Source organism: Lynx canadensis, chromosome B4 (assembly GCF_007474595.2).
Source record: "Lynx canadensis isolate LIC74 chromosome B4, mLynCan4.pri.v2, whole genome shotgun sequence".
NCBI classification, from domain to species: Eukaryota; Metazoa; Chordata; class Mammalia; order Carnivora; family Felidae; genus Lynx; species Lynx canadensis.
Genome location: NC_044309.1, coordinates 39921024 through 39935615, shown reverse-complemented (window position 1 = coordinate 39935615; position 14592 = coordinate 39921024). Strand labels below are relative to the sequence as shown.

At 48.5% G+C, this 14592-nt stretch overlaps 1 protein-coding gene across 1 annotated transcript; it reads right to left on the bottom strand.

Annotated features, from left to right (window-relative positions):
• Window positions 1-3661: 3661 nt before the first annotated feature.
• On the bottom strand, window positions 3662-6562 carry KCNA5 (potassium voltage-gated channel subfamily A member 5). Its single transcript, XM_030322001.1, has one exon. It carries the CDS (start codon window positions 6268-6270, stop codon window positions 4459-4461), a length of 1812 nt encoding a protein of 603 aa, XP_030177861.1. The 5' UTR covers window positions 6271-6562; the 3' UTR covers window positions 3662-4458.
• Between the last annotated feature and the right edge of the window lie 8030 nt (window positions 6563-14592).

Below are 14592 nucleotides of genomic sequence, written 5' to 3'. Positions count from 1 at the left end.
CTCCCCCGCCACGCACACTCCTATACATGTGCACACCATATGCACACCGTGTGCACGCAAAAGACACACAAGCCCAGGGCCCATCTCTATAGCCAGAGGAAAGCCAGGTGAAGCGGGGGGGTGGGGGGTTGGGGGGGTGGGGGAAGTGCATCCTTATGACTTCCTGTGTGATGTCATGTCAGGGAAAGGACTAAAGACCAGAAGGAGAAAGAGGCCCATCCTCTGGCAGTCTGGGCCTATTTCCACCTACAGCTTGGTGGAAACCCACTGTCCAGAGTCCTAGGCAGAAATTCCAATTTGGCACTTTCTTCTTCTCCCTTGAAACAGAGCAGCCTGTCCCACAGCCACTAGCAGAATCTAATTTTCATGAGGAGGGAGAAATGAGTAACATCTTCTTAATAAGGCCTTCCCTGGTCTAGGAAATCCTAGCATGAGAGCCGGGGGTCATTATTTGCAAGAAATACAAATTCAATGGGGTAAAAATCAAATCAGGGAGCCAGGTCAGGTGTAACAGGCATGACTGGATGCCCAGAGGCATCCTCTGTATGACAGATAAACTGGTATGAGAGAAATCTGTAGCTCTTGAGCTGAGGCTGGTTTTGACATATTTAAATAACCACATTTTAAATGGTAATGTGAGTGCATACAGTAGTAGTTTCCATTTGCCTCTTGGCCTACAAAGCCTATAATATTTACTATCTGGCCCTTGTCAGAACTTTTGGCAACCTCTGTCCTGAACAACAGCTGAGTGGCCCTGCTAATCGCAAAATCAGATCTCCTACTTCCTGGGGAGTGGCACCAGCCTTTAACTCTGGACACCACCCCAAATAACGGTGATGAGGACAGGACGGCCACTCTCTGAGCGATGGCACCCCCATCTCCCTCATCCTGAATTCCCTCCCCTCTTCCTAGCCACCTCTCAGGTCTCCAGAAGCTCCTCTTTTCTCCTCTATTCCTCCTCACCCTCCCATGCCTGACCCATAACACTAAATTTTGAAACGCCCTCCAAGACAATTGATCACATGCTGTCTTGCAATACTTACTTTTGTTTTACACGATTGTTTCCCAGGGGGAGTGGAAGCATGAGAAGGCAGGGACAATATCCTAACATTTGTTCCAGTACCCCCCATCCCCAGCACAATGAGGTGTGTGGGGCCCAGAGCAGCTGGTGAGAAGCCATGTGCTGCTCAGGTCCAACTGCAGAGAGTATTTGAACATCACCCAGGGTCACACTCCACTGCACAAGCCTGCCATTTCTGGAGGGGACTTGGAGCAAGGTGTCCCTGCTCCAAGAGAAACACTTTGTGCCTTCCACTCCAAGCCCAGAAGTGCTTCTATGGTTAATGCTAGAATCACTTAAAGCCTAGCTCAGTGAAAAGATTCCTCTAGGGCTGATTCTCTGTTTCATTTTCCTCTCTAGGGAGTGTCCCAGGCAGGGCAATCAAGGAGCTGGGGTTCTGAAAGCATGTGAAAAGATTTGTTTTCTGAATCTGTCATTACTCAGCATTCAGGAAACATGGACAGGAGAAGAAACAAGTAGAGAAAAAGAAGGGGCCAGATGCTTTGCTGTAGAGAAGCTGTCCTTCCATAAGAGCATGACATAGAGCACAGCCCTGCTCTCACAGTTGCGGTGGCCAGAGCTGGTAGATTATGAACCGAGTGCTGGTTTCCTGCTGTGGGAGCCAAGACATAACATCTGGATAAAATCTTGACTGAGGCCACTTGATATAATCTCCTCGGGAAGGTAATGGGTATGGAAAATCAATGATAGCAGAGAAGAGGATGGTGGGGGAGGATGCAGGGGCCCCTAATCTCAGGTGGCCTGGGTAAAGAACTTTGACATTCAGGTCCCTTTTTTTTTTTTTTTTTTTTGCTAATCACATGAGTAGGCAAGTCATGATGGCCGGAGTGAAAGAGTGCAGTCTATTTGGGGAATCGTGGCAACAGGTGCACTGAGAAGATGGAGAGATTAAAATCCTTGCACTGCCTAGTGAGTGCCCACTCAGTGCTCCAGAGAAGATACCATGACACTGAACTTGGGGATGGGAGGTTGCAGCAGGGGACTAGGGTACCTGACCCCTCTCTAGAGCTGCCCCGATCCCCTTTGTAAACTGCTCTGCAGTATCCCCTTCTCTCATGCCAAACACAGAAACCCACTCTCTCTTTTCCTCCCCTCTCTCCCTGAGGATTTGTATAAGACTGAAGCGACTTACTGGACATTTCAGCCATGCAGTCTGTTCTACTTAGGCATCTGGACACAACTAAGACCCAAGTGTTGCTCTTTGAGCCTGAAGGAACTGACTTTCAGGTCATAGGTGGCGATTACTCTTTTGTCTGTAAGGGAGGGTGGAGCCTGAGGGAAGATCTAGTCCCAGTCACCAGGTGTGTGCCCACCTACACACATTAACTTTAGACTGAAAGAGGGCTTGGAGGCGAGACTGTGGAGTTGAACTTTGGCAAGATGCCGTGCTTTCAGGTAGATTGTAAATTATAAATAAATAGCCTCTGTTCTTCTTCTTCTTCTTCTTCTTCTTCTTCTTCTTCTTCTTTTTTGCTTCAGCGTGTAATTAAAAACAACAGAGCCCTGCCTGCACAATCCTTCTATTTCCGCCTCAGATTCGCTGTTAACAGTTCCTGACTGGAAATGACTCCAGGCAGTCACAGACACTGGCTTTTATTATTGTGTCGGCATCTTATTTAAATCCACAGTTCCCAGACATCAATTTAGCAAAGCCTCCCTTGCCCCACGGAGATGTGGATGCACTCTCAGAACCAGTCATTATTCTCCCTGTGGTCGTGGGGGAGGTGTGATTGTGGATCACCAGCCCACCCTGGTGAGGATCTAAGACAACCAGTCTTTGGATTCTTTAGCAGCAAAAGCAACAGCAGGAATCCAGAGCCCCAGAAGGTAGCTAATCCCAGAGAGAAATGGTAGCCAGTGTTATACCTACTGTGATATTTACCACAACCATCCAGTGAAAAGGGAACCAAGACATTCGTTCTGAGTTTGGGGGTTACTCGGCACAAGGCCACAATCTGTAGAAACTAGCCTTCAATGTGGACAAGCAAATCCTTCCATTTGGCTTCTCTCTGCCTCTGTCCACCAGAAAGTCACTGCATTCCCTTCTCCCACACCATGGTTGAGGGGGAGAGTTTAACAGCAAAGCACTAGTCCCTCCCTCCTCCATGACTTTCACACCAGGGCTGCACTTTTGTGAACAGGCTTCATGTCTGTGAGAATCAGGCTTGTTTCACAGAGCTGTTGAGAGCCATGTTAAACAGGGCTTAAAGCCTGCAGACAAAGGAGAACTCAGAAATGCAGTCCCAGGAGACAGCAGTGGGGTCATAAGGGGTCTGATCTTCTCATGCCTTTTGGCTCCTTCCCCCCTCCCCCGCCCCGCCCCACTGATGGTTGAGTCTGATACTGTACCATCAGGTGGCATGTCATAAACAGTCTGAGGCAAATAGAGTTCATTCATCCCTCTGTCTGTGATGGGCAGAGGGGGCCCAGCAAAAGAAGTTGACAATCAAACCATTAACTTTCCAAGTGATCTACCCCAGTGAAGGTGGTGTTTGCTCTGACTTCAAAACCAGAAACAGTAAGTCACAGACTCCTTTCTAAATTTCAAAACAAAAACAAAAACAAAAACAAAACTAACACTTGCCTCAACCAAGTAACATTTTATTTCCTGGGATAAAAATAAAGAGAATGAATTATCAGAAGCCTATCTTCAACATCATTAAAATGCTTTTCAAAGAAAGTCACAAGAACTGTTTAAGGCGCACAAAAAAGGTCAGATTTTCCTTTCTTCCAGAACATTCCCTGCCCTAGACTCAAAGCACCGATACCACATCCCAGAAAAGAGAGAGGCTTATAGACACAGGAACCAGAACAGCCACAACCAGGGTCTCTGGCTGTAATATACGTATCACATAAAAACATCACAATAACTCTCTCTTCCATAAATACAACATTTCTGGAAAATATATCCAAAATATCTCCATCTGAACTACAGTACAAAAATCCATTCACCAGCCATAAAAATAATATTTCCCCCTATACACAAATAAAATCATATGTAAAGCAAATTTGGAACACATGGAGGGGGTTACAAAATCTCTTGGGATCTGGGCTATTTAAAGTCATTTTTGTTTGGGTTATCCCTCTGCTGGGTATAGGAAACTGGCTACAAATACATCCATTTACAGTGCCCACCATTTCAACAGCTCCTGCGTCATGGAATGTGGTACTTTTTAAAAATAGGCGACCCTTGGTGTCATGGAAAGAAGAGGAAAAATGGGGGATCAAGGGAGGGAGGGGGAGGGACAGAAGAAGTGGAAGAAGAGGGACAGACTTCAAGGTGGGCTTGAAATACTCTGTGGTATGAAGTAGATGCCCAGACTCAGGAGGCCTCCCCCATCCCTGGCCCACTACCACCAATCTTCCCAGGCTTCCCCTTACAAATCCGTTTCCCGGCTCGTGTCCAGGCAGAGGGCATAGAGGGACCTCCGCAAGTCCACATTGCTCTTGGCCTTGAGGTTACATTTTTCCAGGGGGCAGCTGCCCCTTCTGGCTCCGTCTGCATTCTCCAGGGACACCCCAGGCTTGCACAGGGACCCCTTGCTCCAGCTGGCCTTCCGAGGGCCTCCACTGTCCAGCCCTGCCCCATGGCTCTGGCTGCCCTGCTCTTCCTTAAGAGCCGCCTGCTCCTCGTGGTCTGTCTCCCGGTGGTAGAAGTAGTTGAAGTTGGAGACAATGACCGGCACAGGCAGGGCGATGGTGAGGACCCCAGCGATGGCACACAGCGAGCCCACGATCTTGCCCCCTACAGTGACAGGCCTCATGTCCCCATAGCCTACCGTGGTCATCGTGACTACTGCCCACCAGAAGGCATCCGGGATGCTGGAAAAGTGGGTCTCCTGGTTGTCAGCCTCTGCGAAGTAGACGGCACTGGAGAAGAGGATGACCCCGATGAAGAGGAAGAAGATGAGCAGACCCAGCTCCCGCATGGAGGCCTGCAAGGTCTTGCCCAGGATCTGCAGCCCCTTGGAGTGGCGGGACAGCTTGAAGATGCGGAACACCCGGACCAGGCGGATCACCCTGAGGATGGCCAGGGACATGGCCTGCTGCCCATTCTGACCACCTCCTCCTCCACCCCCTGGCTGTTGCTCTGCCAGCTCAGTGCCCAAGGTGATGAAGTAAGGGAAGATGGCCACAACATCGATGATGTTCATAATGTTCCGAGAGAACTCTGCTTTGCTGGGGCAGGCGAAGAAGCGTACAAGCAGCTCGAAAGTGAACCAGATGACACAAGTGGTCTCTACAATAAAGAAGGGGTCTGCCAGGGTCCTAGGCAGGAGAGGTGCCACCGTAGGGCCAGAGGGAGGCGCCAGAGCCCCGCTGCCATTCGCCCCCCGGGCTGGCCCAGGAGGCTGGTGGGGCGCTGGAGGATGGCGGAGCAGCTCGCGTTCATCCCTGAACTCAGGTAAGGTCTCCAAGCAGAAGGTGATGATAGAGATGAGAATGACCAAGACCGAGACGATGGCGATGCCCCTCGCGGACCCCGAGCTTTCTGGATATTCAAAGATAAGCCACACCTGGCGTTGGAACTCGTTGCGGGGCAGGGGCTTCTCCTCTTCTTTAATGAAGCCCTCGTCCTCCCGGAAGCGCTCCATGGCCTCATCCCCCAGCTGGTAGAAGCGGATCTCATCTGCGAACACGTCCAGGGAGACGTTGACCGGCCTCCGCAGGCGGCCCCCCGACTGGTAGTAGTAGAGGATGCCATCGAAGCTCGGCCGGTTGCGGTCGAAGAAGTACTCGTTCCTCAGGGGGTCGAAGTAGCGCAGGCGCTTGGCTGGGTCCCCCAGGAGGGTATTAGGGAACTGCGCCAGCGTGCCCAGCTGCGTCTCGAAGCGCAGCCCGGAGATGTTTATAAGGACGCGCTGGTGGTGAAGGGACCCCGCGCCCAGCATCTGGTCCTCTGCCATGCCCAAGGCAGGGTCGCCTTCTCCCTCCTCGTCCTCCGGTGGCAGCCGTCGAGGCTGTGGCAGCTCCTGTGGCAGCGGCGGCAAAGGCCGCCCTCCCGGGTCCACTCCCCTCTGCGCGCCGCGCCCCTTTGGAGCCCGCTCTTTGGGTCCATCGCCGAGCCCAGCCGTCGGGGGGCACTGGAGCTCTCCCCCTATGGCCTGGCCACAGCCTGCCCGGGCCTCACCTCCTCCTCTAATGGTCATGGCACCGCCGTTCTCCAGGGGCACCAGGGCGATCTCCATGGCCAGGGGGCAGGGGGCATGCTTCGCCCCTGCTGACCGGGGTCTGCGCCCCCCACCTCACGCCCCGCTGGGCGCCTCGAGTCCGGGGCTCTTCTCGAACCGTCGGCCGGCCCCCCTGTGGGGCGGGCTGGGGCTGCTTGGCAGGATCCCCTGGCTCGGTCCTGACGTCAAGAAGCTGCTGCCCCGCTCTCAGCCTCGCTCTCTGTTCTGGCAGCCCGTTACCAAGCAGCCAAAGCCTCCTTCCAGCAGATGCAACCTTCAGCCGCCCCTCTCTGGCTGCGGGGCGGTGCTCTGCCTCCACCCAGCGCGGCTCCCCCGCCTCCTCCCTCACCTCCCCCCCAACCCCGCCCGGCCCCCTCCCCTCCTCTTTCCGCCTCACCTCTCGGGGCACGCAGCAGCGGGTGTTTTCCCAGAGGCCACTGCTGGGGCCCCGAGCGAGGGGAGGAAGGGGGGCTGAGCGGGGCGCAGCCGGGCGGAGGGAGGGAGGGGGGAGGGAATGGAGAGGCTGGAGGAACAGGTTGTACCCAGAGCGCCCAAACTCCCAGGGCAACCAGATGAGAATAGCTGTGGATTTCAGTTCACCTGGGAGCTCGCCTCTGGACTCCAGGGGAAATGAATTGCCTTGGGTTGGACGGATGAGACACGAAATAACAGTCCTATTCTCTCTTCTTGGGGAAAAATTACAGACAGGAAGGGGCTGGGCGGAGCTCCTGCGGATCTAGAAATCTAGAGATCCATAGCAATGGAGATACCTCCAGACCAGTGGAGAAGCCTGTCTCTTCCCATCTTCCTACACACCCAACAAAAGGTTAAGAGCTGGCAGTGCCCCATGCCATTGCGCTGGGACAGCCCTGATTCCCAGTCCAGAAAGTGATGGCCCGCGGAACAAATTTGCTGAGGACACACAACTCCTCCATGCTCTCTCCACAAATCTCTTTATAAAAACTGTTAACAGAGAAGGGGAGGAGGAAGGGAAAGATCCTGGTGAGAGCTGTGAAGCTTGGAGCTAGCAACTACAGCTTTGTGAAGAGGGGTTTGGGGGGGGGAGGGAGGAGGGGCAGGGAGGTTGTGGAATCCCAGGGCTAGAGGACTCCCAAGAGTAGAATAAGAAGCAATACTTACTTTGCTCCTAGGATGTACTAGGTTTACCCTCAGCACTTTATGAATACTCACCGGTGTATTCCTACAGCAATGTGTTTTCTGAGTACTATTACTATCTATCTCCATTTCCTAGGTGAGGAAAATGAGACACATGGATTGACTAAATTGTCCATGGTCATACAGGTAGAAAGTGGTGATGCTGGGATTCAAATCCAAGCAAGCAGAGCTTGGGCCCTTGCTCCCTCCACTCTACACCTCTACAGAAATGTGTAACCCCTGTTCCAGGTACAAGTGCTCCCCCTTCCTGGCATCTGGCCTGAGAGCTTTAATTTTCTCCCTCGCGAGGCAGGAGGTTGGCTGAGTAACAGCCAAGTCTCTCTAGGTTAGGAAATGGGCTATCTACCCCTGCCCCAGCCCCTGTGGGGTTTTAGTGGACAACAGAAATATCTTTCAAGTCATATCTGCCATCTCCAGACATAGCCTCCAGATATTTGTTGATTTTAAGTTACCATAAAGCCGCTGTTTCTGAATGTTCAAAGTTCATTCAAAGTTTGTCTCTTTTTGTTCCTGTATGTTGTTTATTGTTAATATATATGGATGTTACGGCCTCTTGTCTGGAAATGTATCTGCACATAAGGGAAGTTTGGGAAACTTGCTATGGGGTGCACAAGTGTATGCTGGAATAACAAGGTGTGCACATAGAAGCTTGTGTCAGGTATGAAGAAATAGGGCTTTTCTGCATGGGGCCTTTCTGTGTGTTGCGTGAAGGTGGATGTGAATGTGGTCTATGTAAATGTTTTCATTGTGTGTGGTTCTGTGCATGGGGGGTGGCTGTCTTTGCAAATGTGCCTGGGTGAGGAAGGGGCAGGAAAGTGAAAATCAATATGTGAGGGTATCACTGTAACCACAGAGCCTTGTCCTCCCCTCCCTAGACCTCTGCTATCCCTGTTCCATCTGCCCTGAGTTTTTAATTCTTCTCTGGCTCTCAGGTTGTCTGGTCAGGATCGGGTTTGCCCCTGGGAGCCTGGGGCCTACTGAGTTTGTAGAGGGTGAGCTCAAGAGACCCATGTCCACTGAGTCGTCTTTACTGATTCATGCACATTGTAATACAGGGATGCCATCTTGGTTCACACAAGGGCTCTGCCTGAGCTCCCTATGGGATAGAGTCCTCAAGACCTTGTCTTCCAGGGGCCCTTAGAGAGACTGTTCCCTGAAGAATAAGAGCACAACATAAACAGTGCTGAAAAAGCATATAAAGCAGGTTTCCTTTAATGTGGTATTTCCTTCAATCTACTTTCCATACATTTACCAGCATTTATAGATTTCTTGTACAATTATCTTCAGATGTCACATATGGCAGCCATGGGGGTATACTGGGAGGATGTGCTTTAAAGAAAGCAGTTGATTTTCAGCTTCAATGAGTGCCATTAGCTGAGAGATTCCAGCCATTAGCAACTTCTCACCCTTCCTAGGCAGCCCTCTGCCAATGACTGAGAACAACACGGTTCCAGGGACCTGGCCATTTATGCCCAATGCAGAACTCCTCTGCTATACCTTCTTTGCCTTGGATCTCCCCCATTGGGTTGGCCATGACTTTGTAAGAAATATGTTTCAGTCTGAGACTCCATTCAACCTTCTTCCTCATCTCTTTGCTTTCACAGGTGTCATGGGATGAGCATCATGGGCTGAAGGCTTTCTCTACTGGCTTCTGCAGGCTCTTTTCTCTTTCTTCTATCACTTCCCAGTAAACCTCTTGCACTCCAACACTAACTGATCTGTCATATAACTGAAACTTGCTCCCCCCTCTACCCAACTAACCCTAGGAGATAAGCCCCTTCACAACAGAGCTTCACGTGCACCATCACCTGAGGATCTGGTCCAAACACAGACTCTGATGCAGGGAGAATTCAGACCACATTTCAGACAAGACCTGCAGTAATGCTAAGGCTCTTGTCTGAAGGTCGCACTTGTGAGTCACCTCCTCTCAAACAAACCCCAGACAGGGCCTGCGAAGGAATTACTTAGACACGTAGATTATGTCCCCCAGAATGAGATATACAGAGCAGACAAATGGGAAGTCTTCCCCTAATTCATCGGACTGGTCCTAGTAGACCACAGGAGGACTTGGAAGGTATGCAGAACCAAGAAAAAAAAGAATATATTAAGAGAAGTAAGGCATTGATGGGAAGGAGGGCTGGGGTTGAAGAGAAAGGAGATAGATAAGAAGAGGAGAAAAAAAAATCCCAAATGCCACCTTTCTTAATCCACTCAAAAATAATTCATTGAGCATCGACTATGTGCAAGGCCTTAGTTCCAGGTTCTGGGAGGATACTGAGAACAAAGACAGACATATTTCTTAACTTCTGTGGAGTTATATCTTGGGGGAGGCAAAAGCCACTAAGCATCTAATTTTCCACTGGTTGCTTAATTGCAATTTTAAGAGACACCATGTAGAATGTAGGGTGTTGTGAGATTAGCGGGGAGCTGGACATCATCAAGGACCCAAGGAAGTTTTCCTGAGGTGGTGATGGGGAAAAAACTATTCCAGGTGGAAAAAAGAGTATGTTCCAAGGCCTCAGGGCTGGTTTGAGGAATTGAAAGACAGTGTTGTTGATGGGGGGCTCAGAAAGAGTTCTGTGAGATGGGGCTACAGAGGTGGAGGAGATCCAGATTATGAAGAGCTCCCTAGGTCATGTTTCATGATCTCCCCAGCAAGATTCAATAATACTTTCTTCCTTCCACCCTCAGACACTTTGCTTGTGCTTCTATGAAAGCAAGTGTGCCAATGTACTTCTATTTTACTCTCCACTACTTGTTTTTAGTCTCTTCTCCCCTCCATGTCTGCCAGAATATATCTTAACTTTATCTCTATGTGTGTATATGTCTATCTACTTATCTTCCATTTATTATCTATCTATCTATCTATCTATCTATCTATCATTTATAATACATAGGTAGGTAGGCAGGTATATGGATAGATAGATAATAGAGAAAAACAGAGGTATCTTGAAATCAAAGTCCATACATTACTCATCTCATTTCCCTTACAACACCAAACATCGTGTTCTGTTCATCTTAGGAATTTCAATAAGTATGTGTTAAATGCAATTGAGTTAAGAGAAAGGAGCTCAGCTATGGAGCAGGAAGGGAGGGGAAACAGGGATAGGAACTGAATCTGATATCGGAGATTAAATAGTCAAAGTGATCGTGGAGCTGGAGCCCAATCAGAAAAATGTAAGACTCATTTGGGTGGCCAGATAGGGGAGGTGAATTAAATGTGCTTTGGCTCTATTTTCAGGTTATATGCATTATCTATTATGACACAAACCAGCTCAATTTTGTGTATAAGAGCAACTTTGTGGGGCACCTGGGTGGCTCAGTTGGTTAAGCGGTTAAGCGTCAACTCTTGATTTCATCTCAGGTCATGATCTCACATTCATGAGATCAAGTCCTGTGTCTTCAGGCTCTGAACTGACAACTCAGAGCCTGCTTGGGAATCAATCAATCTCTCTCTCTCTCTCTCTCTCTCTCTCTCTCGCCCCCATGTCTTTTTCTCTCTCTCTTAAAATAAACATTAAAAAAAAACAACTTTGGGGCGCCTGGGTGGCGCAGTCGGTTAAGCGTCCGACTTCAGCCAGGTCACGATCTCGCGGTCCGTGAGTTCGAGCCCCGCGTCAGGCTCTGGGCTGATGGCTCGGAGCCTGGAGCCTGTTTCCGATTCTGTGTCTCCCTCTCTCTCTGCCCCTCCCCCGTTCATGCTCTGTCTCTCTCTGTCCCAAAAATAAAAATAAAACGTTGAAAAAAAAATTAAAAAAAAAAACAAAACAACTTTGTGGCTAAAAACAGTTTAATATATAAGACTGTGCAATTTAGTTCCTAGATTGAGATAGTATTTGAGACCTAAAGTTACCATAACTGTTTATTGTATAAGACTAAACGATAAAGCATAAACGTCCACTTAATTTTCATCTAGGTCAAGGGAAAAGCTTCTACCATTAGCAAAATTTAAAGGAACAGAAGGAGGCAAAAAAAAAATAATTGTGTTCTAATTATGCCAGTAGTCTTTCCTGCCAAACATCAGTTTTGTTGCTCTACCTTGGAGGGTGTTACAGACCTGGGAACCTCATCAAAAATGCAATGAGATGGGGGATGCCTGGGTGGCTCAGCCAATTGAGCGACTGACTCTTAATTTCCTCTCAGGTCATGATCTCAAGGTCTCGAGATATAGCCCCTCATCAGGCTTTGTGCTGGGCAGGGAGCCTGCTTGGGATCCACTCTCTCCCTCTCTTTCTGCCCTCCCTCCCCTCAAAATAAATAAATAAACAAACATTTTTTAAGAAATGCAACGAGAGGGTCCTAGCAAGAGCATGGGCTGACAAACCATTAAAGGTACTAACTTTGCAAACCATTAAAAGTACTAACCAGTCTGTCCAGGGCTCAGGGCTCAATTACTCCTGCTCCTCCTTTTTGAGGGAGAAAGAAAGGCTCTGCTTCTACCAACACCAGGCTTTCTAAAGTTCCAAGGCACCATGCATGGCTGAGAGATCTTAGATTTCTTAAGGAGGAAAGGTACAATCTGAGCCATTTCCCCAGTCCCCCTGCTATCACTCTGATAAGCCAGTTATGTTGAATTACTGTCATCCCAACTGAGTCTCTTCTTCATTATAAAAGGAAATTGAACAAAACCATTGTGTCTCCTCCATGAGGGAAGCTGTCACCCCCAAATTGGGAAGGCTTGCCTTCCCCCGACCTTCCCACAACTCCTTGATGTTATGGAAACACAGAGTTTCTGAAAGTCAGGAGAGAGGGTTCAGGGTTTCTTAGGCTGGAGCAGGGAGAACTGAATAGGAGGCAGCATAGTTAAAATCAACCAAAATACATAGTTTGTTTAAAAAAAAATTTTTAAGAGGAAAACTTGATACTCTGGGTCTTACTGCTAAATGTTACAAAGTATATAATCCTATGGCTCATTACTATTAAGTAATATCACAAGGGCATATTATCAAGCAATAACTGGGAATAGAATATTAATCAGCAAAAGGGTAAAGCTGTCTCTCTCCTGATCCCCTCTCCCAGATGCATTCTGCTTCCAGATCTGTAGTAGAAAACATCTTTAATGAGGGGAGCAGCTGTTCTTCCTTCCCTCCCTTTCCCTTCTCAATTGCCCCTCAATCTGACACCTTGGGAAGGAAGCCCTGGAAATGACCTTCCTTTCCGGATTGATGGGAGCAGCAGAGGTGGAGTCAACAAGGCACACATACAAAACAAATGTGCACTTGTGGGGTGGGGGGAGGGGATTTATCTGCTGTGTTAGAGATGGAAGCAGGAGAAGACGGTGAACAGCAGAAAGATGATGTTTAAATGACCCAGATCCTGAGACCTCAAGCCTAGTGCTAGGATTCCCCGTTTGCAGGGATTAAGATGAGAGGCCGTTCACAAATCAAGGCTCACATCTGGAGCTTGGCTTTTTCTCTCCCTCCCTCACTCCCACCTTCCCCAGATTTAATCCAGGAATAAATTCATTAATGGGTCCACTGCATTTTCAGAGCCAAACATAGAAAGGGAAGTGACCTAGATGCACAGGGACTGGGAGGTTCAAGGGACGGCTTGCCCTGATGAATAATGGTTTCCCTCCCTCCCCTTCCCTCCTCCATTGATGAGCTGGTGGATTATAGGTACATCATGACTATTTTTCATGCTCTCTCATTTTCTCCTTCAACACACCTCACTATGGTACTCACTTATAAACCATGAAAACTTCCTGACTTTGAAATTGTGAACCAGTAGCTTCGTGTGTTGTCAGGGTCTGAATTTTTTATACTTTGTCAATACCATGTGCAACTTTTATTTCCTCACTCTCTGCGTAGGCATCCAGATCAAGGAAGGCATTAGTTGAGAATTTTGTATTCAGTGGCTTCTCTAGCTAAATTGTTGCCCACATTGCATAAAAATACAGTATGAATTTAGGTTATGAGTCAAGATATAGGAACAAAGTACTTTATTTTAAAAGTGCTAACGGGGCGCCTGGGTGGCGCAGTCGGTTAAGCGTCCGACTTCAGCCAGGTCACGATCTCGCGGTCCGTGAGTTCGAGCCCCGCGTCAGGCTCTGGGCTGATGGCTCGGAGCCTGGAGCCTGTTTCCGATTCTGTGTCTCCCTCTCTCTGCCCCTCCCCCGTTCATGCTCTGTCTCTCTCTGTCCCAAAAATAAAAAAAAAAAAAAGTGCTAAGCAAATGTAAGAGAGGGTTAAAGAAAAGTATATTTATTTATTTTAAAAGGGAGAAAGTGAAGGAGGAGCTGAGGGAAGACAGAAAGTGAGGGAGGGAGAGAGGAAATCCCAAGCAGGCTCCACGCTGTCAGTGAAGAGCCTGACACAGGGCTTGATCTCAGGAGCTGTGAGATCATGACCTTAACCAAACCAAGAGTTGGACACTTAACCAAATGAGCCACCCAGACACCCCTAAGACAGTTTTCTTCCTATGGAAGGAGCATCCTTTCAAGCTGGAAAAACATGTGATCACTACATAATTCATGCAGGCCAGGCAGCACCCATTTTTCTCAATGTTCCTATCAAAATAAATCCTCTTTTTTCTGATTTGACAAAAATCATGAAACAGGATTAGGGCTCAGCCTCAGTTTCAATGTCACTGGACCTGGAGGTAGGGGCTGAGTTGGAATGGCTTGCAGAGGCTTGCTACTCCCAAGAACAGTTCATGGAAGGGCAGTGTCAAGGTCAACGGGAAGTTTATGAGGGATGTTATTTCCCAAGTCCCTTCTCAGACCTACTGAATCAGAATGTCAGAATTCCTACCAGGAATCTGTTTTAACAAGCTTTCTGGGGGATTCTGATGCTACCAAAATTTGAGAACCAGTGTCCCTAGAGGGCCTGTCCTACTCAGGAGTCTGGTCCTTTTATTAGACGCTGTGTTGCATAAAGAATTCAGAGGTTTGGAAGTTCTTTGAGATAAATAGCTTAGTATCTGGATTGAGGTAGATTCCAGTCAAGTTCCAGCAACACCTCTTATTTGTTACGACATTCAACCTTTCTAGGCCTCAGTTTCTTCATCTGTCAAATAAAGACACTAATAGTGCCTACCTCCTGTAATTGTTTTAAGCATGAAAATGTCTGGGAAATTGCAAGCACTCAATTGATATTAGTTAATATTGTTAATGCTAGCTAACCTTAGTTGCCTGTAGTGACTAATGGTGTCATCCTTCTGTTA